At 38.1% G+C, this 25,151-nt stretch overlaps 1 protein-coding gene across 4 annotated transcripts in view; it reads right to left on the bottom strand.

The window, feature by feature from the left end:
* Window positions 1-560: 560 nt before the first annotated feature.
* ELOVL7 (ELOVL fatty acid elongase 7) overlaps window positions 561-25,151 on the bottom strand; it is a 94,520-nt gene continuing 69,929 nt past the window's right edge. For all 4 annotated transcript variants that reach the window (XM_066242739.1, XM_066242764.1, XM_066242746.1 and 1 more), the window contains exons 3-8: window positions 19,327-19,517; window positions 15,650-15,730; window positions 13,143-13,199; window positions 10,216-10,321; window positions 4,872-5,008; window positions 561-2,160 (exon numbers count right to left, since the gene is read on the bottom strand). In XM_066242739.1, the coding sequence (XP_066098836.1) occupies window positions 1,951-2,160; window positions 4,872-5,008; window positions 10,216-10,321; window positions 13,143-13,199; window positions 15,650-15,730; window positions 19,327-19,517 (782 nt within the window). In that variant the 3' untranslated portion in view covers window positions 561-1,950. The remainder of the gene's footprint in view (window positions 2,161-4,871; window positions 5,009-10,215; window positions 10,322-13,142; window positions 13,200-15,649; window positions 15,731-19,326; window positions 19,518-25,151) is intronic.

Here is a 25,151-nt window from a genome sequence, read left to right as displayed (position 1 = left end):
ATGGGCATGTCAAACATTTCAAAGACTATAGGGCGATTAGGAGAGGTTGTACAATGTAGGTCAGAAAGTATGCAAGGAAACAAACCAAACTCTCCTGTTTTAGCTTCTTTTATTTTTGCTTGCTTTTGGTCTTTACCCTACTGGGGTCTTTGGCAATTGTGTGTATATATTAACACACCTTCTCATTAAGCGCAAGTTGGCATTGAAGAACCAAAACAAGAAAGCACTTAAGAAATCCTGAGACTCTCAGAGAAGTCAATTAGGTTTGTTATTTCTTTTAGCTTTGCTCTCTTGTTATTTATTCTTTATTATTTTTAAAAAATATGAATTTACTTCCATTTTTCAACCTTATCTTCTCATACTATAAGGATGTGACATCACTAAAGGTCACTTAAAGGCACTAATGTTATGAATCTAGTAAGTGTGAAGAGAGAAGGGCATGGCATAGATGAACAGACTGGGGGAAGCCACAGAACTGTAAGAGTTTACCGTGAGTCAACACTCAGAATTTGTTATACAGTAAGAATCACAGTGAGTTATACAATAACTGAGGTCCATAGTACTAATTATTTACAATCATACAAGCATAAGTAGTCCTTCAAAAATTGAGTATAAATATAACAGGAAAAAAAAACAATCTATAAGGAAAAAATTTTATGTGTCCAAAATATATGTGTTTCTTGGACAAAAATGCACTGGGTTTGAGAACAAGAAAATTTTAGAAAGTAGTAATTTTAGAGGAACAAAACCTATGCAAAATACATTTTAGTCCTTTATTATATAATTTATAAGTTTGGAAAAAGAAATCCAGGCTATTAATAATTCTGGAAAATATTTTTTCATGCAGTGTATCTATAATAACTACCGTGTACTCTCTCTTTATTAAGAGAGACCTTTACATGACTAAATCTTCCCTGAATAATCTCTGTGTCACCATTGGCCTCCAATCGCTTCCCAAGCCACTTGAACACATCTCTGGAAACCGTGGTGGGTGGTCCAAAATAATTTGTGATTTAAGGGTACCTGCTAATGATTTAGGGTATTCTAATGATTTGAACATTTACACATCTAAACAATATATATTTAAGCAAGAAATCTTTTAAACTGTGACAATATAAGAAAGTGACATTACAGTGCAACAGACAACAGATTTTTCCCAGTGAACTATACTTTTTCCATTGACAAATTCACCTCTCTCTAGAAATATACAGATAATTGAAAAACCATAATAGCAAAATGTTCATTAAGCCATCAGAATAAATCTCTTGTTTTCAAAATATTAACCTTAGTATTGAGTGCATCAATGCGCTCACCAAAAGGTTTGTTACTTCTAAACACTATATACAACAAAAGGCTGTGAGAGAGTCTTAGCAGCAGAACTGGTGGCAGCTAAAAATTATTAAAAATTATTGTTAGTGAATTTAAATGACAACTTAGCCAAAATTCACTTAATGTTCACTTTGTCAGTTCTTTAGAATGGAAATTTAACTCTGGAGTGAACACAGTATCTTCTGAGTATAGTCAACAGGCTATAAAGCCAGAGCCCACGGTCAGAGGGTTTTAGACGTGGTACATAGAAGGAATCCATTGTACAGCATGGATCTCTGTCCGTACTCAAAATACCTAATGATATTTTTCATTTATACCGAACTTCTTTGAAAAGTACTGTACTATTTCACATGATCCTTTTATTGTAACAAAATGTATTAAACAAAATCTTTAAATGAGGTTTAAAAGCAGCTGAAAACTGGCTGCTTTAGGCTCTAACTATCAGAAGACTCTATTATCTGGGAGTTTGGGCTCTCAAATATCAGAAACCCCAATAACTTATCATAAAAATACAAGCTCTTGGTTTTGAAAAATAGACAAAATGCACTGAACATGGAACCATCTCTTGATTGTCAAAGAAGACAAGATACCAGTCTCATAGATCCATGTGGTGCTTGAATTTCAGTGATCTTTGCTTTTGCAGGTTCCATTTTTCACAGTTTTGGGCAGCCTCTGACCTTTGGTGTAAGCACGGTACCAAAAATGGAGAAAGAGCAGCAGAAAGATGCACCCATAACTCATAATGATGTACAGAAAGACTGGAAACTGGTACTTGCAGTCCTCCATGAAAAAGAACTGGCTTATGTGGATGGTGACAATAATGAACTGGACCTAACAGATGAAAGAACGAAAAATATTTTTCAGATATGAAGAGGCACAATGGAGCAATTATTTAATGCATTATTTGCTTGCTTATGTTCTATCACTCTCCAACCACATGCAGGCTACTGTTGGATAAGGAATTTTATCTTTCAATCTAGCCTCCATGGGCGTGATAATGGGTGGGATAGTGTTCAAATCCAGATGGGAATGTGGAACCACCATCAGTCCCACCAAGCTGCACAGCTCCAGAGGATCTATGCAAATGTCCCCGAAGCTGTGACCACAGCAGCCCTTTCATCATCTGAGAACCCTCAAGGCAGGTTTTCTGCCAGTCTTTAATGTGAGGCAGTGACAAAGGAAATGCACAGGGACCACTACTTTATGTCCTAATATTTAAAATAGTTTCAATTTCAAACAGTTTGTTGTTAGACCAGGTATTTCAATTCTGGGGAAATAAAAAACCTTCTAATTAGAGCCCCGCCAGTTTGTAGGAGCCAAAGCATCTCTGAGTCCTCATATCTTCCATTGAGTCACCACTATCATAGATAACAATATATCCTATCTGCCAATAGCAGCAGAGACTCTACAAGAAATGAGACAGATTTAGGGATCCTCTGAGTGATGTCCAAGGACTCTGTGTTCCAGACCATTCTACACCATCTTAAGAGGAACACTCCTGGGCTAATGTCCAGGGTTTTTTAAAATATATTTTTTCTCCTTATTAGAAGGCAACATATATTCTACAGAAATTTTAGAAAAGTAAAACTCCCTATATAAAAATCAATAACAATTATCCACAATCCATCTAGTCATCACTATAGTAAGATTTCACATAGTTTCTTTTATTATCATCATCAACTCTGCTTGGGTTAAATTAAGGAACTTCTATTCCTATGCAGCAGCTAAAATTACTCTTCTCGTTTTGCAGAGGAAGAACTAAAACCTTAGAAAGCCTAATCGACATCCTCAACATTCTATGCAGGTATGACTGTGTATCACCAATACATTTGAAATAATGAACCAATATCTATTGTTCTATATAAGTATTCTTCCACATAATTAAAAAGGCTTTACTACATTTAAAAATGTTAAAGTTTAAAAAGCCTACTACAAAATTTTATATGCAGTATAATATAAATCATGCAAAAGGTATATATTTATATCAATAGAAAAGAAAAGCTAAATAAGAATAAAATAAAATATCAGCTCTGATCATCCCTGGTTAATGGAATTATGTTTATTTTTCTTTCTCTTTGTTTAACTTGATGTTCTTATTTCTCTGATGAGCAAGTATTACTTTAAAATCTGAAATTATACTTAAATAGAAAGCAATTATGAAAAGCTCTCATGACTTCATAATATTCCAAAGTAAGAGTTAAAATAATGTATTACACCATTTGCTTAGGGTTGGTTATTTAGGATGTTGTCAGTTTTAAATACAATAAGCAACTCTGCAAGGATATACTCTAATATTACTTTAACATCCTTATAGACTAAAGTATCAGTCTCTTACCTGGGAGAACACATTATATGAATATGCCAAATCTTATCTAACAAGTTGTAGAATTTCAATAGCAATTAAGTTTCAACAGAATAGATACACCTAAACTCATACTCTCTCTTTAGTGTTATTGGCAGACTATGACACTAAACTATGCTAGACTGTAAACCTGGAAATAGAATCATAGAATTTTTACTTTAATACAAGACAAAATTTAGAGCAAATCATCATCTCAATTCATAAGTACTCTTCAAAAAATGCCATATATTTTTTTAGGATTAATGCTTGCAAAGTATATTATTAGGTATAAACTGCCTCTGTTGTCCTGAACATTGTTTACTTGAGAACAGTGCTCTAATTTATGCTATCAGAAAATAAAAACCACCTAGAAAGCAATTGTAAATGACTTTTGTAATATTCCAAAGTAGAAATTAAAATAACTTCTTTCACTATTTCTTTAGGTTTGGTTATCTAAGGTCTTATCAATTTTGTCAATGTTTATATGAAACCACCACTGTACACCTTTAATCCTAGTACTTTCACTAGTTGGAGAAAATACTTAGAAATGTAAGGACCAGAAAGCCAGGAAGGCTCATAATTCCCTCAAACTTATATTTCCTCAAGATCGTTTAGATCTAAAATATGAAATTTCTAACTTTTAATTTAATATTATGCCTATTGAGATTCACATAACTGAGATTATTTTGATCATAAATGTTTATTTTCTATAAATGCATCAAATACTATAAAGATGGTATAAAGACACACATTTTGATTTCATTGCCTGAGCCTCTTGGCTACCAAATATGCTTTGTTTTCAAAATAGTTCCTGACAGCCTGACCTGTGGTATGCAGTGGATAAAGTGCTGACCTGGAATGCTGAGGTCACTGGTTCGAAACCCCTGGCTTGCCCAGTCAAGACATATATGAGAAGCAACAACTATGAGTTGATGCTTCCTGCTCCACTTCCTGCCTTTATCACTCTTTATTTTCTCTCTAAAGTCAATAAATAAAATCTTAAAAAAAAAAAAAAAGTTCCTGACAAAAGTTTAAAAAAATAGAAAGGATAATATAATAATGTGATGCCACATAGAGGCCAGTCACTTTCTGTCTCTATTGTTTTGTACACTCTGTTCTTTATTTAGTTAATGCGCTAATTCACAGAAAAGACAAGTGACTCCAGTTTCATATATTGTTTTAAAGAAAATTAATTACGCACAAGCTGTAATGTTGTCAAATGTTTTTTCCACCACAAATACTTCTGGTAGGCCGGCCCCATTGCGCAGAGTCCATAGTAGGAATACATGACGACATGCACAGCTGTATTTAGAAAGGCATGGAATGTGCCCAAACCACCTGGAAAATAAAAGTATTGTAAAATGGGGGCACTGCTCCTAAAATGAGACACATTTTTGTCTGAGATTTCAGCATATTTATTTCTTCAAGTTTAGTAAGAAGAAAAACATACAGTATATGAAACATCAATCTTGTTAAACCATTATCAAATTTGAGGGAGCTGGATAATACATTCATTTAGTAAATAATATATAAATCTTAGAAAATAAATTATCATGTCTTTGTTATGTCTTGACTTAAGATAAGCTTATGACTTGGGTTTACTTTAACAATCTACATTGAGTTACTTTTTAAACATGATATATTGCTAAATAGTGGTAATCAAATTCACCTTTTAGTGATGGTTAACATATATAAAGTACATTAATCTTAAGCGTACAATTTGATGATTTTTTACATATACACAGACCCACAGAACCATTACCAAATTCAAGAAATAAAGCATTTACAATGCCGGGTGAGGTTCCCAGACCTACTTCCAAAGAATACAACCCTCACAATGTAACCTTTATTTTGATTTCTATAATCAATTATTATTATGCCTGCTTTTAAACTTTATATAAACAAAATTATACTGGATATATTTTTGTGCCTTTCTTTCAATCAACATGTTTTTAATATTTTTCCATGTTGGTGTGTACATCAGTAGTTTGCCTTTTTATTGCTATGTAGAATTACACTATATAAACACATCTGAATTTATCCATTCTCTTATTAAAAGATATCTAGATTGTTTCTATTTTGGGTTACTATAAATAAAACCACTAAGAATTCTTTGGCATGTGTCATTGTGTGAAATAAAATTCACTTTTTCCACTCTTAACTTTTCAGTGAAGATTTTTAGCACCATTAAATTTTAGCAGTAAAACTACTGGCTTTCATTAATAAGCTACACTAAGTTTACTTTAACCAATTATCGTTTTTCCAAAATAAACGTTTATTATTAAACCATCTTTGTTTACTGCTTCCATTTGATTTTTATGAATTGTGCCTTCTTATCTTGGTCTTTGTCTTCTGATTTCCCCACAGCTCCTACTGGTCACTTTAATTTTGAGTAGAAGCAAAGAACACTGAGGGAACGCAAGCAAAGACCATTTCAATTGCCTCGAGCTGGACCCGTAGCACAGAGAAAGGAATGACATGGTGATTAGTTTGTAGTGGGGGAAGAAACAAAACTTCCCTAGCATCTCTTTCCAAAGTGGCACAATATAGGAGAATCTGCATTCTTTATGTACAGCCTGATTCAGCTTAGGAATGTTGGCCTGAAATTTAAATTTGTCTCCAAAATATTTTCTATTCTTTATACCAGTATTCTTTAATTCCAGAAATAAAGCGAATCTCACAAATTTGGACTAATTGTCTTTGAAGGACCAAATTTATAAATACTATGAATTACAGAAAGTTTAATGCAAAATAAAAATTGTCACATAGTAGAAATAATTACTTTTTAATAATCATTCATTATTGCAGCAATTCTAGATACTGCCACTGATAAAAGTACTTCCTTAGAATAACCTGTTTTAAATAATTATTTTAAAGTAGCTTAAATAATCCTCCAATGCCTCATTTTTGATATACTGTCCCTTCATAAACTTTCCCTTCCTGAATAAATAAATTTTACCTAATCCTTTAATTATCACACATTTCAGATCAGAAAAAACTGAACTAATGAAGCTTATTAACAACCTTACAACTTTTATTATTTGCATTTGAATTAGTTTTCTTTCCCCAAAGAAACTTAAATAAATATAGCGGTATGAAAACACATTTTCTAAAGATAACTTAAAAATAAAGCAATTGTCTATTTCTGATAGTTGAGGAATCAAGCTGCTTAAGAGACTAGATACCTCCCGATTCTATTTGTGTCTCACAATTATATAAACAAAAGAAATCTATACCCTTGATAACCAACTACATCAGAGCCTGTCTCATTATAATGCCACACCCTTTTTTGGTGTAAGAGTGCCCATATTCCCATTTAGAAGCTTTCATCACTTAAACGTCCTAAAACAAGGATATTATGGACAGGAATTTAATGAGGTGCTAGTGTAGCTAAATGTTTAATAAGACTTACTGCCCCAAATGAGCAAGCTATCAAAATTAATTTGCTTATTTTCTCTAGTTTATGATTATTTTCTGGTAAGTTATTTTAATGAATTTGTTCACAGAACAATTACATTTTAATTAGTACTGTTTTTCACAACTTCTTTGGAAGGCTTCTCTAATAAAGTATTTGCTTGCTTTCTTCTTTGGGTAACAGTTCTGAATAGCAAACATGTCAGTATGAATTACACTCAGTCCCATCACATTTTACCCCTTTGGTTTGGAAAAAATAATAAGAAATCACTTGGGTAATTTTTATAATTCTCCATATTTCTGGGAGCTAGGGCACAATTAATATAAAAGCCTATCACAGAAATATTTTCATCATATTGAAAAGAAAGCTGGATTGCTAATTTCCCAGAAAGTTGTACAATAGGCAAAAGGAAATTAAACTAGATAGAGATCAGCTATGCTCAAGTTTTTGAAAAAACAGATTAAAATGGGCATTTTCATTCTAGCAATGGAAGCCAATGCCAAACCACGTCTCTGGAAATACCGCAGCCCTTATCACAGTGCTTTATACTGAATAGATACCAGGTGTTCAAGTGTGTCCTAGATTCCACACAAAGGCTAGCAGAGGTGCCCACTCATGGACTATAAGAGAAAAACATTGTTTTCTACTATTTACATATTGGAAAGCAAAAGGGGGATTAAACTATGGACAATGAATCCAGTACAAAGTGCTTTATGTTCATAAACATGGTAACATAGAAAAATTGAGGTATATCATATGTTTAAATTTTCATTACTGAAAACATTGTTTGTTTTGAAATGGATTCAATGATAGAAATTAAAAACATGCTCAACTCTACTCATCAAATACAATTTATTTTCCCATTATAGGATAAACAGATAGTCAATATATAAAAATTAGAAAATACAGAGAAAGATAAAGAAAGAGAGAAAAATCACTTTTTGTGTTAATATTTCTAAAAGCACTGTATTTTGGGGTACTACTTTTCAATCTTTTTTCTATTTTCATATCTCTTTCAGCATTGTGATAATATTCTGGTCTCATAAAAGAAAACTGAATAAATTATAAGGGTGTAAAAGAACCTTTCCTAGTATACTTTCAAAATAGAATACTCACCTATTTCTGATAATTTAGGAGTTAAGCTGCTTAAAAAATGAGCTAAATGCCTCTCAATATCATTTGCATTTCACAATTATATACATAAAATAAATCATAACCATTCAATTAGTGGATGTTTAGGTCTTTTTCAATATTTCTCCAAAACAGAAAAATATAAAGATGTTGATAATCATGGTAGGAATAACTGAGAGACACAATATGCATGTGGGAGGAAAAAAAACTAAAGTAAAATAATAGAGATTAAATAATATAGCTACCCTTGATTTATGAAAAGAATATAGATGAGACTATCTTGTAATGTGAATTAAACTTTAACATTAACATACAAGAAAAAATAACTACATTTACTTTTTAATAATGATCATCAGATAAATGCCAATTTGGGGCAAGGAGGTACTTTACATACTAGAAAATCAGATGTCGAGGAACATGGTAGGAACAGCCCTCCTGGCTGCTCTAGGTTCTGGGCTCTCTATTTTTTTTTTCTTTTTGTATTTTTCTGAAGTGAGAAGTGGGGAGGCAGAAAGACAGACTCCAGCATGCACCCAACCAGGATCTACCTGGAATGCCCAATAGGGGGCGTTGCTCCCCTGCAACTGGAGCCATTCTAGCTCCTGAGGTGGAAGCCATGGAGGCATCCTCAGTGCCCAGGCCAACTTTGCTCCAATGGAGCCTTGGCTGCATGAGAGGAAGAGAGAGATAGAGAGAGAGGAGAGGGGGAAGGGTGGAGAAGCAGATGGGTGCTTTTCCTGTGTGCCCTGGTTGGGAATCGGACCTGGGACTTCCACATGCTGGGCTGACACTCTTCCACTGAGCCAGCGGGCCAGGGCTGGTTCTGAGATCTCTTTTGAGCCACTGGCTTACCCATGTCCTGTTGTGCTCTGAGACATGAGACATGCAAAAATTTCCCCATGCCTAGAGAGTCTAAAAGTCAAACAAAAGTTCCTCAGTTGTAGTTCCTCTTTTTTTTTCCCCCCTCAGTCTTGCAGATCACAGAAATGTTAAAATAGTCTAATATGGGCTGCAGGCCTACTTAAAGACTTCTTAAAGTTAAGGAAGTAGCATAAGTAAATTCCCCAACCAATTTTCACTAATAAGGAAAAAATACGTCATTGGGAATATCACTTATTTAAAACTTAATAAGGTAAAATTACTTACCTTTCTATTTTTCCCCATGCTAGATGTTTAGAACCAAATCAAACCAAAGAGCCTGTTTGCCAAGCTTTTGATCTAAACTATCTTGACTTAAAAACAACACCAAAACATCTTTTAATATGGTAGGTTGCTTATAAAAGTTGTGACAAGTACAATTTGACACATCTTTAAAGAGCTATTAGGGGTTAGAGTATGTATCAGCTATTGGAAATCTGAAGGCAAAGAAGATCAGATAGCTCAACTGGTTAAAAGCATTACCCCCCAACATGCTGAGGTCATGAGTTTGTTCCCTGGATCTGGGCACATACAAGAATCAATAAATCACGGCATGAATATGTGGAACAACGAATCAATGTTTCTCTCTCTCTCTTTCTCTCTCTCTCTCTCTCTCTCTCCCTTCCTCTCTCTCTAAGAATAAATAAATAACTTTTCTTAAAGATATGGAACTTGAGATAGATACTCTAAGTCTCTGGATACAAATAAGAAATAGGTATTTAATAACATTCCAATAAAACCAAGACTTTTATCATTTTATTTATTTATTATTAATTTACTTTAAAATGTTTAACAGAACTCGATGAGAAAAGATTAAAATCCAAACAAAATAACTAAAAAATGTGTGGAGAAGACTGTCCCTAAAAGCCAATGCATTTTTAAAGACTGAAGGATTGGAAAAAGATCTAGGTATGAGTCCTGCATTTAGGATTCAGGTAATACTGAAAGTTTGATGTCTGATCTAAGTGATTCTTTGATGTTTTGAGTTTCTCTTAAATCACATTTAAAGATTGATTTTGTGTTTACAGCATACAAAAATGCTATTATGTATAATAAACGATCCCAACTCTCCCCTGGCTACCTGCAGCAAATTTGACTCCAAACCACCAGGTCCATGGCATGATGGTATGATGGAAGACATGCAGAAAAGTCACTTGGCTATTTTTCTTACGCAGAACAAAAAAGATCTGAAATAATTTAAAGAAAATCAAGTTTATATAAAATCATGCAATTATCAATCTAGAGTTATAAAAATATTGGCAAAGTAAAAACCATTTCACATCATAATTTGCTTTGAAAGGACTGATTTATATGATAGATGCTCATAGGACCAGCTGATTCTCTAAGGTGCAGTTTAAAAGCTAATTAATGTGAACGAACTTAGGCGTGATGCCTAGTCATGGGATAATTGATAAAAAGGTAAAAAGAAATTGCATGTAGATTTGAAAATCAAAGAAATAAAGTGAAGATTATGCCCAAAAATTATTGAAAGAAATGTTATTGGTAAAAAAAAAAAAAAAAAAAAAAAAAGGCCCTGGCCGGTTGGCTCAGTGGTAGAGCGTCGGCCTGGCGTGCAGAAGTCCCGGGTTCGATTTCCGGCCAGGGCACACAGGAGAAGCGCCCATCTGCTTCTCCACCCCTCCCCCTCTCCTTCCTCTCTGTCTCTCTCTTCCCCTCCGGCAGCAAGGCTCCATTGGAGCAAAGATGGCCCCGGCGCTGGGGATGGCTCCTTGGCCTCTGCCTCAGGCGCTAGAGTGGCTCTGGTCGAGGCAGAGCGACGCCCCGGAGAGGCAGAGCATCGCCCCCTGGTGGGCAGAGCGTCGCCCCCTGGTGGGCGTGCCGGGTGGATCCCAGTCCGGCGCATGCGGGAGTCTGTCTGACTGTCTTTCCCCGTTTCCAGCTTCAGAAAAATACAAAAAAAAAAAAAAAAAGAATCCACATGGACTTTGAAGTATATGGGAAGGCAGAGAATCTTAATTCTTAGGGCTGAAATTATTCTAAATTGCTCTCTAACACATCTTACAAATTTAGGTAAGGGATTACGCAAACTGATAGAGACTTGCAACAAACCAAAAGTTTAAAAAGTTATTATTAAAGAAAAATGAAGAGGGAAAAACTTGAAGAGTTAATTGGGGGGGGAAAAGGATGGAAAAGAAAGTAAAGCTGCCTGGGGAAAATGAGAAGGGCAGGAAGGCGCCAGCCAGGTCGAAAGCACCCACGTGCGCAGACGCGCGACAAACAAAGGAGTGAAACGGAAAGGATTTGGGGGAAATTAAAAATATATATATTAAAAAGCAGAATTAAACGTTCAAAAAATACGCAAATTCAGGAGACCAGCAGGGGGTTAGGGTTCTATAGAAGAGACTAAGCAGAGTACCAGACACAAAAGTACTTGGAGGAATATATCAGAAGTGTGGCTACTGAGGCCCATGGAGGCAGCAACCATTTCCTTATGGAAACTAGAACTGAGAACATGCAAAGCAAAAACAATGAAGCCAAAATACATTTGCTTATGCACATGAGAGAAGGCAGCATGGTGCAACAGAAAAAGCCATAAAACAGCGATCTGGGGTCCTAGCTGTTTAGTAGCAGCAATTCCTTTGGGTAAGTCACTTAACCTCTTGGCTTCAATGTATTTTTTTTTAGAGTGAGAGTTTTGGATTTTAATAAATCAATAGTTCTCAATCCTGGCTGCATATTACAATGTGTAAAAAGCTTTTTAAGAATAGCCATGCCTGGTCTCTAGATCATCTAGCAACCAAATCTCTGGGGATGGGATCCAGGCTTTTTTGCTTTCTAATGCAATTAAGTCTACCACACCATGAAGATTGAGAACCACTGGACTACAGCAAGGGTTCTCCAAATGTGTGCCTTGGACCAACAGTAATGCTATTATTACCTGAGAACTTGCTGAAATGCAAATTCTTGAGCTCCACCCAAGACCCTACTGAATCAGAAACTCTAGGGCAGGGGTCCCCAAACTTTTTACCTAGGGGGCCAGTTCACTGTCCCTCAGACCATTGGAGGGCCACTACATACAGTGCTTCTCTCACTGACCACCAATGAAAGAGGTGCCCCTTCCAGAAGTGTGGTGGGGGCCAGATAAATGGCCTCAAGGGGCCGCATGGGGCCCACGGGCTGTAGTTTGGGGACACCTGCTCTAGGGGATATGGGCATCTGTTTTCACAAGCTCTCCAAGTGATTCTAATGCATGCTAAAGTTAGAACCACAGGAATTATTCTATGCTCACTAAAGTTATTTCTAATTCTAACATCATGCACAGTCATCTAAGAAGAGAAAGCATGTTGAGATTTGCTATAAGAAATGTAGGTAGTGATATATATTCTGAAGAGAGAACACACTTGTCAGGGTTAGGCCCAGGACTGGTTCCAGATCACTAAGACCCACATGCCACAAAGACACAGTAATTATTCAGCTTTCCTACTCTGGAAACAAAGGCACATGTCTTTCTCCTCTCCTTAGGGACCCTAATTCACGGCCCTTGCTTCTCCCAGGGTCCAGTCACCCAACGTCAGAGTTTATCCCCAGGCAGAGAGAGAATTCAGAGGGCAGCTGGAGGTAGTTTTTACTGATCTGCTAGGGGTAACCTGACACTATTGTGCAAGTTTATGAATATTGGAGCACTTATCCTCTTAGAAGATATAGTGCTTTTGTAAGAAAGACCAAAGGTAAAACGTCCTTGGCTCTTTGATTCCTAAACTTGCTTCCCAAAACAATTGTCATCCATCCACATAAAGATGCGGTTTTGTAGTGTGAGTTACATGCTTATCTTAAACAGGTGGTAGATACATAGGAAACCTTTTAGAGTATGCAAAAGATTGAATAATAAGCTTATCCTATCTTCCTCTAACATTACTGATAATAAAAGGTAGGTCTGCCTCAGGAGGAGAGATAACCAAAGTTATCAGACAGCTGAACTCTAGCAGTTAGTTTATTGCTTTCGCGGAAACATCAAACATTTACTAAATAAGGTGACTACATACTCACAGTATCTAACAGCTCGATAAATTTTGAGACGTAATAAAGCCAGCAGGTGCGTACCATCTGCAGAAACACATATAAATATGAATTTATTATTTTTGACATGGAAGAAAAGTGTTTTTTTTATTTAGGCAAAATACACATAGCAAAAAATTTAACAGCATGACTATTTTTAAATGTACAGTTCAGTACATTCATATTGGTGTGCAACCATCACCACCATCCATCCATCCATAGAACTCTTAATTAATCTTGTAAAACTGAGACACTGTATCCATTAAACAACTCTTTATTTCCCTTTCCCACAGCCCCTGACATTGACCATTTTACTTTCTGTCTCTGAACTTGACTCTTGGTAACTTATACAATAGAATCATATAGTATCTGTCCTTTTGTGCCTGAATTATTTCACTTAGCATAATGTCCTCATAATTCACGAATGTTGTTGGTGCATGTGTCAGAATTTCCTTCCTTATTAAGGTTGAATGATATTCCATTGTATGTATACACCATATTTTGGGTTTTTATTGAATTTATTTGGGTGATATTAATTAATAAAATCATATAGGTTTTAGGTGTACAGTTCTATAATACATCATCTGTATATTATGTTGTGTGTTCACCACTCCAAGTCAAGTGTACTCCAATCACCATTTATACCCTCATGCCCACTTCTACCTCCCCCCACCCATCTTTTCCTCTGGTAATCACCATGCTGTTGTCTGTGTCTATGAGTTTATTTTCTGCTTAATCTCTTTACCTTTTTCACCCAACCCCACAACCCCACCTCCCTTATGACAGCTGTCAGTCTGTTTTCTATCTATGAGTCTGGCTTTTTATTTGTTTGTTTATTAGTTTATTTTGTTCATTAGATTCTACATATAAGTGAGATCATATGGCACTTGTCTTTCTCTGATTGGCTTACTTCACTTAACATAATGCTCTTTAGGTCCATCCATGCTGTCAGAAAGGGTAAGATTTCCTTCTTTTTTACAGCTGACTAATATTCTATTGTGTAAATGTACCACAGTTTTTTTTTTTGTTTTCTTTTTGTTTTTTGTTTTTTTTTTCATTTTTCTGAAGCTGGAAACAGGGAGAGACAGTCAGACAGACTCCCGCATGCGCCCGACTGGGATCCACCCGGCACGCCCACCAGGGGCGACGCTCTGCCCACCAGGGGGCGATGCTCTGCCCCTCCGGGGCGTCGCCATGTTGCGACCAGAGCCACTCTAGCGCCTGGGGCAGAGGCCAAGGAGCCATCCCCAGCGCCCGGGCCATCTTTGCTCCAATGGAGCCTTGGCTGCGGGAGGGGAAGAGAGAGACAGAGAGGAAAGCGTGGCGGAGGGGTGGAGAAGCAAATGGGCACTTCTCCTGTGTGCCCTGGCCGGGAATCGAACCCGGGTCCTCCGCACGCTAGGCCGATGCTCTACCGCTGAGCCAACCGGCCAGGGCTACCACAGTTTTTTTTATCCACTCCTCTACTGATAGACACTGGACTGCTTCCAAATCTTGTAAATAATGCTGCAATGAACATAGAGGTCTTTCATATTGGTATTTCAAGTATCTTGGGGTATATTCCTAGAAGTGGAATCGCTGGGTGATAAGGCAGCTCCATTTTCAATTTTTGAGGTTAATTCTATACTGCTTTCCACAGTGGCTACACCAATCTGCACTCCCACTAATAGTGCATGAGGGTTCCTTTTTTTCCATATCCTCACCAAAGTTTGCTTTACCATTCATCCACCAATGGGCACTTGGGTGGCCTACACTTTTTAGCTACTGTATATAATGCTACTGGCCCTGGCTGGTTGGCTCAATGGATAGAGTGTCAGCCTGGCCTATGGACATCCAGGTTCAATTCCTGATCAGGGTACACATGAGAAGTGACCATCTGCTTCTCTCCCCCTTCCTCTCTCCCTTCTCTCCCTCTTCCCCTCCCATAGCCAGTGGCTCAATTGGTTCAACCATCAGCCCTGGGCACTGAGGATAGCTCAGTTGGTCCAAATGTCAGTCTCAGGCACTAAAAGTAGTTCAGTTGATTCAAGCATTGGCCTAAGAGTAGGGTTGCTGGGTGGATCCTGGTTGGAGCACAAGTAGGGGTCTGTCTGACTATCTCCCTTTCCCTCATTTAAAATAATAATAATAATTCTATAAATATGGGTGTACAAATATCTTTTTGAGACCCTGCTTTTAATTCTTTTAGGTATGTACCCAGAAGTGGAGTTGTTGGATCATATAGTGATTTTATTTTTAATATTTTGAGAAATGAGTCATGAATTTATTTTTAAATCTAAGAAATTAAAAAAGAAAAGCACTAACTTTCATGTGACAGAAAACAACATACCTGACTTTGATTCTTTCTGGTTGGTAAGTTTTAGTTTTTTTTCTTTCAATATATATACTCTAATAATTAAATCATTTACTCATTCTGAATTCTCATTAAGTATTATAAATAGAGTTCAAAAAGTTTTAATGTTGATTTTGAGTTACAGGATTTCCAAAGAGAAACTTACCCTCAATGCTGTAGGTGACCGTGAATAGTCAACAATTTCACATCGAAATGAATAACCTGTACCCCAGCCAGACATCACAAACTGCAAGAGAGCACATGCATTTTAAAGAAGGAAGCACTTGCTCAACAGCTACAACAAAGGTAGTTTTGACTGTCTCTTCATTACATTCTCAACTGAGTCAGCAGTCATTGCAGAGGGAAAGGCAGACGGAAACAATTACAAACCAGGAACTAGCTGGGTATTAAAGCAGTAAGAATTTTCAAAATCATAAACTCATATATTACTTAGATAAACTGTGTTTGGACTCAAATGTCCATTTCTTGGGATAATTATTCTAATATCGTGGAGAACAAACACTGGTAGTTTTGTGCTAGTATATGTACATACTATATGATACATATCTATATATGCCCATGCATATGTTTGTGTATTCTAAAGAGAATAACTGAGTCCAAATTCAGTCTTTTCTGGTGATTTCCAATCTTCCCAATTAGTCAAAATAAATGGACAAACCAAAATTCCTCAGTGCACTCATAAGATGGCTAACATCAACAACTGTGTTTTTCCTGTCCCTAGCCAGTGGGTGTAATGTGAAATGGTAATCCATGGCTCTTAAAATTAAGGTTGACCAAACACAGGATTCAGATATTACTTTTGCATTGGGGTCACATGAAAAGTAAGAAAGGAAAATCTCAACATTAAAAATGCAATCTAGCAAGCCTTAATTCCAACACACCCACGAAGTGACCTTATACTAGTGGTAAGAAGAAAAAGCCTACTGTTGATGAGTCTGAACCATAATTCAAAGATTATACTGACATTTTTTCAGCCTGATGGTGGGAAGGTCTTTTTCTAAAACAGTATCTGAAAATGAAAAACTAAGAACTGTAATTTTAAATTAACACTTATATTAAATGCTTGACTTAGTTTAGGGTTCTGAAAATATGAACACTTCTCTCCTTTGATATCCTATTCTAACAAGTGCCAACATCGTCCCTAGAACGTCTTCTTTCTCAGTATAATGGCTATATAATTTTCTGCTATTGAAGTACACTTTAAATTTTTATTTTTAATTACTATTAAAGCTATAATGACTTTACAATGAATTAACATATAAAACAAAGGTTTGTGATACATTATCAGGATGATATTTCAATGGTGAAAAAACAAAGAACAATTATTTAGATTGTAGTATTTAAAAACACACCATCTTTTTGTAATCTTACAAAAACAAGTCAAAAAATTTTCTCTAAGGATGAAGGGAATGTGGTACAGAAATGGCTAATTCTGCTTTACAAAATCTGTCATTGAGCGTCCTCAGAGTTTCCTGAGCTCAGACTTAACTTCTAACTCATGTAAATAACATTCTAATTCCATTTACTTAAACTGGAATGCCCGTGTCTCCACCTTTCTTTGCCCCAAGCAAGCACTGTGCTGAATAGGAGAGTATGATCTGGCCTTCTTTGGGGTCTCCACTGGTCTCTCTTTCTTAGTATCTGACTGGTGCCAAGTGACTAGTGCATTCAAACCATCACTGAAAAATACACACGTGGGTTCCTTTTAGTCTATTCTACTTCCTTTACACCTTGTTTTTATTTACCCTAATGCCCCTGGTGGAGGCACTTACTCTGTAGACCAAAGGCAATTATGCTCCAACCAATAAACCATATGTTCAGGTGTGTCCCAGATATGACATTCTCCTCAGCTGGCAAAAGTCTGTGTTTAAACACAGAGTGGAACTTAATGATTTCCTGATATTAAATCTTAGAACAAGTTAAAAGTTGGTGGAGCTTCTGACATATCTATATTTCAGGCTATCAAAAAGTTTTAGAAAGTAATAATTTATATTTAGCAGTTAATAAACCCTAAAATGGACATATAGTAATTTTAGTATTAGTGGTTAATGGGAGATAGGAGATACTCTAAATTTTAGATATTTTCAAACCTTTATGTTGTAATTGCTAAAATAGAAATCAAAACTAATTGGTTATAACTGAATCACTTTCTGAGAAATATGTTTGAGGATATCACATTTAATGACACAATCAGATGCAGCATCAGAGACCTGAGAGACAATTTGGTTCAATACTGACTCTATAAAATGAGATACCAGAAGCCCAGAGACATTAAGTGACTTACTCAAAAACAGGTAGCTGGTTAGTAGCAGAAATGGACTAACTAGCCCCTGGTCTCCTGGCTCCCAGGTCTCTTCATTTTTTTTTCAGTGAGAGAGACAGAAACAGTGAGAGAGACAGAGAGAGGGACAGACAGGAAGGGAAAGAGATCAGAAGCATCAACTTGTAGTTGTGGTACTTTAGTTGTTCATTGATTTTCTCACATATGCCTTGAGTGGGGGCTGTAGCCGAGCCAGTGACCCCTTGCTCAAGCCAGCAACCTTGGGCTCAAGCCAGTGACCTTGGGCTTCAAGCCAGTGACCTCGGGGTTTCAAACCTGGGCCCTCTGCATCCCAGGCCAACACTCTATCTATGCACCATTACCTAGTCAGGCTCCCAGGTCTGTTCTTTTTTTTTTTTTTTTTTTTTTTTAATAAATTTTTATTAATGGTAATGGGATGACATTAATAAATCAGGGTACATATATTCAAAGAAAACATGTCTAGGTTATTTTGTCATTAAATTATGTTGCATACCCCTCGCCCAAAGTTCTACAGTAGGTGTGCCCTATCTCTGATAACATGCCAAGAGCATGTATTTCCTCTGTTCCGCACCTCCATGACATCTTTCCTTTCACTTACTTATGTGCCAGAAAGGACAATAAGATAGCCTCTAGAATAAAGTAGAAGAAATGGAAGACAGCAAAGGGAAGCCTGTGAGAAGTGAAGCCAGAACATAGAGTGACTGGATCTGGTGGATTCATGGCAGGAATCGGGTGGGAAGCATACATGTACAGACACCTGGGTGTCAAGAGAGGCCGGAGGGGCCATGCTGGACTCTTGTGAGTTCCAGTATGAAGACGCACTGGCTATGATGCAGAGGAAGCCAGCCAGCATTTGGGGGGGAAAGCAAGGAATCTCATAAATGCAGATAAGTGAGGGTGACTGAGGCATGTTAACAGCAGAGGGAGAGAAAGTGAATCCCTGAGTCTGCTTTTGAGTCCTGAAAGATCCCCATCTCTCTTACTGACAGTTAAGGGACAGGCTCCCTTACCCACTGCTTTATGTGAGTCTAAGTTCTCTATCGCCCCAAAACCCAGCTAAATCAAACCAAAACAGTCCACCATCACAGCTCAGCAGAGCAAGCAGAGATGAAAGATTCCTACCCTGATGGTGACAACTCATGATAATCAGGAGGGGCTCTGAGGTCAGACCTGGATTCAAGTATCAGTCCTTCATTTAGAAGCTATGCTACTTCGAGTAAGTTACTTAATTTCTCCAAGTCTGTTTCCTTAAAACTAACATTTAGGAATTCATTTAATCATCTATTAAGGCTAACTATGTGCAAGTCCCTGGACTTAATGTTAATTATTCTCACTACCTGTGAGTAAATTATATGGAGATCCTCTAAAGAGTTTAATATCTGGCCTATACATAACCATTTTGGGAAAAATCCCTGCACTAGTAAGCTAAGTTTCTAAAATTCCTTAAATCTCAGAGTTTTACAGTATAACAAGAAACATAATGACACATAAACAGGAAGACTCAGACTAAAGACACTTGCCTCGTAACACATATACACAGAAAACAGTACTATAAAAAAATTGTATGTGATCATCACTTTCTTGAGTTCAAAGGGCTTTCGATTTTCCATGAGCTTTGGTCCCAGAGAAGTGACAAAATAGACATAGAGTGCCAAGATGATGGTTTGTGGCAGAGGCGAGGACATGAGGAGCCAGTCTTCAACTCTTGGATCTAAGAGAAAAACAAGATGTAAGTGCACATCCACTTAGCCCAGAGATAACTGGCAGCAACAAGCATTTCTTTAAGTGAGCACCTAGATCCTAATGTTGATACTGGACTATTTGGACAATGATCACTATTATTCAGGAAGGGTAAAGGGAAATCAGCAGTAATGATGGGGTTTGAAACAGTGAGGGTGTTAACATCCCAGGCCTCAAAGGGCAAAGGGGATAGTGGTCATCAGAACCCAGGTGAGAGTCATATGGAGAAGTGCTCTGAAGAGGAGCCATGATTTTCAGTTAAGGGATTCAGCCAGGACAAGGCAATTCTTCAAGTAAGGGGCCAAGGGAACTGATACCCCAGCAACACTTTCTTCCCTGTCTCTAGTATGCTGGAGCTCTACATTGGCTGAACCAAATCAGAAACAAGAGGGCAGGGGAGCAAGCCCAAGAATACAGTCCACACCGGTCATTCTCCAGGGCCCAGCACAGTAGGCAGAGAGGATCTGGAGAACAGGAGCTACCCAGCAAGGTCTACCATCCATCTATATATAACCACTAGTAACAGTTTAGAGTTCCTCCATCCAGACATTCCTTCCATTCTTTTATACACAAAAATGTTTCTGTTTTCAGTTTCCTTTCTTTTTTTCCCAAAAAAACTGGGACATTTCCATATATGTATATGGTATCATAGAATCATCAAATTCAAAGTGAACTTAGCATTACTTAAGTACCTAAAGTATGCATTTGTTGGGCAAATAAGTTTGTAAAATGTGATTTTTATATTTGCTCACTTTGTTAAAAATGGCGCTGCCCACGTGAAACTGCTAATTACCTTCCTGCTAGGGAAGGGCCATTGTTATGCTAATGTGTGCTGGAGGAGGTGTCTTTGTGGGCCCAGGAAGTTTTTTAGGAGAAAGAAGGAGAAGAGAAGAGGAAGCCAAGATGGAGGGGAAGGAGAGAGAAGTCAGTTTTGCAGAGTAAGAAGCCATGTTGGCACATGGGGAACCAGAGGTGACTTAAACTCATGGGGGTCTTTGATTCTAGGAAAACCTGAATATGTCAGTAGCTTTATGAGCTCTGAATGAGTGGGTTTTGAAGCCTTGTGTGTTTTTACTTGGCTGCCGGGTGCAAGGCTAGAATAAAGGAATGGCCTACCAGTCTTTGGCTCCACAGTTTCTTTACCATCTACCTGAATCTAATGGGAATCTGCACCTGCATGGCCACAATGGTGGCAGCCCCTGGCCTTACAGCATTCTAAGAGTACAAACCTGATATTTTGAGGGAAAAAAATAGAAAGAAAGAGGGAAGGAAAGAAAGAAAGAAAGGAAGAAAGAAAGAAAGAAAGGGGGAGAGAAAGAGGGGGGAAGGAAGGAAGGAAGGAAGGGAGGGAGGGAGGGAGGGAGGGAGGGAAGGAGGGAGGGAGGAGGGAAGAAAAGGGGGAGGAGGGAGGGAGAGAGGGAAGGAAAGGGGGAGGAGGCAGGGAGAGAGAGGGAAGAAAGGAAGGAAAGAGAGAGAGAGAAAGAATGAAAGGAAGGAAGGAAGGAAGGAAGGAAGGAAGGAAGGAAGGAAGGAAAAAGAAAGGAAGGAAGGAAGGAAGGAAGGAAGGAAGGAAGGAAGGAAGGAAGGAAGGAAGGAAGAAGGGATGGAGGGAAGGAAGGAAGGAAGAAGGGATGGAGGGGAGGAGGGAGGGAGGGAGGGAGGGAGGAAGGAAAGAAGGAAGGAAGGAAGGAAGGAGGGAAGGAAGGAAGGAAGGAAGGAAGGAAGGAAGGAAGGAAGGAAGGAAGGAAGGAAGGAAGGAAAGAAGGAAGGGAAACCGGATCACTGCTAGTTACAGGCCAGGAGAGTTAGGTGAATTGAAAATTGCAACTCAAGATGAAATGTGATTCGTTTTAAAATCTTAAGTAGTCGGGAGTAATTTTACTATATTTCCTCATGAAGCCAGAGTATTATAAAGGAAAATAAGTATGGACAGGTGTATCTGACTCAAAATTGAGTCATGACTAATCTTACGTTATTAAATACCAATACCGTCACTTTTATCAATTGACAGAGAGATAGGGGGAATACCACCCTTGCTCATTTAAACTGCTAATTATGTAGCCAATTACCAAAAAAACCTTTAAACACCTGTAAAACCAGTAGCCGCAGCCACCATCACAGCTGCCTGGCCCATGCAGGTTCACATTTGATTCAGGTAGATGGTAATGAAACAACAGAGCTAATAACTAGTGGGGTATCCTTTATTCCTGCTCGAGAAAATACACATAGCGGGAAAACACTTCCCTTTCCATTCAGGGCTCCCAAAGCCACTGACTTTCTTCAGTTTTTGCTAGAATCAAAGGCCTTCCCAGCCTCACTCAGTCCCCAATGCATGCCTCCATCTTGGCTGCCTCCTCCCCTCCAACCACGTGGTCTCTCCTCCTCTCTGTAACAATGTGGTCTCCTCCTCCCTAAAATGGCCTCCTAGCTCCTCCTTTTAAAACTTTTTCCCGGGAGAGCCCCTCCTCCAGCACATATTAGCATAACCAAGCCCCTTCCCAAGCATGCAGGTAATCAGCTGCCCCAAATGGGCAGCGCCATCTTTAACAATAACAGCATAAAAATCACATTATACTTATTTGCCCAACAACACCCTTCAAATCTGACTCCCTACCCAAATAGAAACTCAACAGAAGTTTGCTGACATTCATAAAAACAGACAGTTCTCAATATTAGAAATACTTTAAAATTAAGATAGTCACAGTTTAAACAGGCTTTGAAATCAGCTATCCACGAACATGTCACTGAAATCTTTTACTGCTTCTGTTAGCTTCCTTCCTTCCCTTTCACAAGTTTCCAGGGATATCTGTGTGCCACAAGGCCACAAGGACCCCAAGCCCCCAGTCCATACCTCACCAGGGAAGTCTCAGTAAGTAAAAGTTGTCACACAACTGGGCACCATAAGACAGAATTAGAACTAATCAAACTTTAATTGGTTTCTTCTTTCAGTGGGTAATCAAAACCTTAAACACATGAATATAAGCCATATTAATATGTCTAGTTTTAATCTCCATATGAGATAAGGACTTAAAAGAAGTACCAAAAGAAGAACCCTGCAAGGATGTTAATAACATTATCGCTTTGAATAGTGACAGTACAAACGATTTTTTTTCTAAATGCTTCTGTTATTAATACATCACAGGTATGATTGAAAACTTTTTTTTAAGTATCAGTAAAGGAATTCTTGAATTAGAGATATAGTTTCTTTTACTCTTTCATTGACTCAGCAGGGACAGAAAGTAAAATGACATCATCTTTCTGTTATTCTGCTGGTGACGGTAGAAACAAAACAAGTCAGGAAAAGCATGCTGGGCTGGCTCAGGAAGCAGAAGAAAATAATTTTAAAATAAATAACTTTTCCTATAATTTAACATTTTAAGCATACATCTTTAAAAAAAAAAAACAAAAAAACCCCTGTGTGTGACTTTCAACTTTTACAGATTAAAAAAAAAAAAAAGACAAAAAACACCATTATATCCTTAGGAAAAAGCTAGTTAATTTGGCTTCTTGTTATTTTAAAGCAAATAATTGAACAAAACACTAAACTTTTTAATCCTACCTATCTTAGCAAAGTTCTGAATTTTTGATCCTAGCTTTCCTACTGACTTATTGTATGACTAGGGGCCATTGACTTAAAGTCTCTTTGCTTATTTTCCTCATCTATGTACTGGGCATAAGACAGCATGTATCAAAGGGAGGGGACTGGGAGGAAAAGGTGAAAGAATTAAGAAGTACAAATTGGAAGTTACAAAACAGTCACAGGGAAGTAAGTGACAGCATTGGGAATATAATCAATAGTATTGTAATAGCAATGTATTGTGTCAGGTATTGAAAATATCAGGGGGAACACTTTGTAAAGTATGTGACTGTCTAACCACTACACTGTACACCTGACATTAATACAAAAAAAAATACTGAAGTAAAGTGTAATTAAAGAATACAATAAAACAGCATGTGTCCATTAGAGGATCTAGTGAGTCCATCTCTGAGGATGGAAAGAGCACAGCGCAGTCCAAGTGGTTAGGAAGTGTTGCTTCCGCTGTGACAGCAGGTCTCAACTGTCAGCACAGCAGAATCATCTCTGGAGTGTTTAAAAGTCAAGTGACAAAAAAAACAACACCCCACAACCCTGATCCAACTAAATCAGAATCCTAGGGTCCATGAGTCCCAGACATCCATAATTTTTTTAAAGTTGCCAAGGTGACCCTGATGAACTGTCAGAACTGAGAACCAGAGGTTTGGTGAGCTTCTTTCTCCTTCACTCAGTGCCTCAGGGTCCCACACTGTGTGCCCTGCAGCAGTCCTTTATGTGGCTTCCCCCCTCCTGGTCCAGTCAGCTACATTGGGTCTTCCATCCAACCGCCAGCTTCCTAAAAGTACAGCCCTGCTCAGATTTTTCCTCTGCTTAAATTAGTGTTCTCTACTGAGCAGACAAAACTCAGTCTTCAACATGATGTTCATGGCTCTGACAATGTTTATTTTCCAGGTGAAGCAGTGAGCGGGGCTGCTGGGGTGAAAAGTTTGCAAGTCAGGTGTGGATGGTGACTTGAGAGGGGTGATGATAGAGGGGCTGCTTGATGACATGTCAAGTTAATCCTGACTCAGTTTACAATTCCACAAATTACAAAAGGGGTGAGATGAGCTCTGTTTCCCGCAGAGACAAAAGGCTGGTGAAGCATTTTCTATTTGGCCTCAGAGTTGGGTTTACAAGGGTCACAAGCAGAGCTGAGAGGAAAGCAGGGACATGAAGGCAGGCTGCCCGAGAGCCCATACCCCATGATTACCAAAGCTCTGACTCATTACTAGCCTCATCATTCTTTTCTAAGAGTGCTCCAGAGAGAGAGTGTACTGGGGAAGTACACAAGCCACATGCATAGAATATTAGTGAACTAGTCCATCAACTACTTATAAGGCAGTGTTCTCTTCTTAAGTAGCATGTACTAGCTCAGGGTATACCCTTTGAAATTCCAAGCATCGATAAGACAAAGAAACTGGAAGGAGAAGCAAGCATGAACCTCAGTACTGTGTGAAGTCCTAAAGGTTCAGAATGGCAATACTCTTATTCAGACTTCATCTTCTTGCAAAAAGATCACAACTAAGTCTGAAAAGTTAGCATTACCAACCAAATAGAAGGAAAATTGCTTTTTATTTTATTTTTTTATTAAGTGAAAGGTGGGGAGGCAGAGAGACAGACTCCTGCATGCACCCCACTGGGATCCACCAGGCAAGGCTCTATTAGGTGATGCTCTTGCCCATCTGGGGCCATTGCTCCATTGTTAGTGCCTGAAACGAGGCCATAGATCCATACTCAGCCCTGGGGGCCAAGGCTGCAGTAGGGAGACAGAAGTGAAAAGGTGAGGGGTGGAGAAGCAGATGCTTCTCCTGTTTAACCTGACCGGGTATTGAACCTGGGACATCCACATGTCGGGCCAACGCTCTACCACTGAGCCAACCAGCCAGGGCCAGAAGTTGCTTTTTATTTTATTTTATTTTATTTATTTATTTGTATTTTTCCGAAGCTGGAAATGGGGATAGACAGTCAGACTCCCGCATGCTCCCGACCGGGATCCACCCGGCACGCCCACCAGGGGGCGATGCTCTGCCC

This window comes from Saccopteryx bilineata, chromosome 1, assembly GCF_036850765.1.
Source record: "Saccopteryx bilineata isolate mSacBil1 chromosome 1, mSacBil1_pri_phased_curated, whole genome shotgun sequence".
Lineage (NCBI taxonomy): Eukaryota > Metazoa > Chordata > Mammalia > Chiroptera > Emballonuridae > Saccopteryx > Saccopteryx bilineata.
The sequence above is the reverse complement of the archived record's forward strand: the minus strand, read 5'-3'. Positions and strand labels throughout refer to the sequence as shown.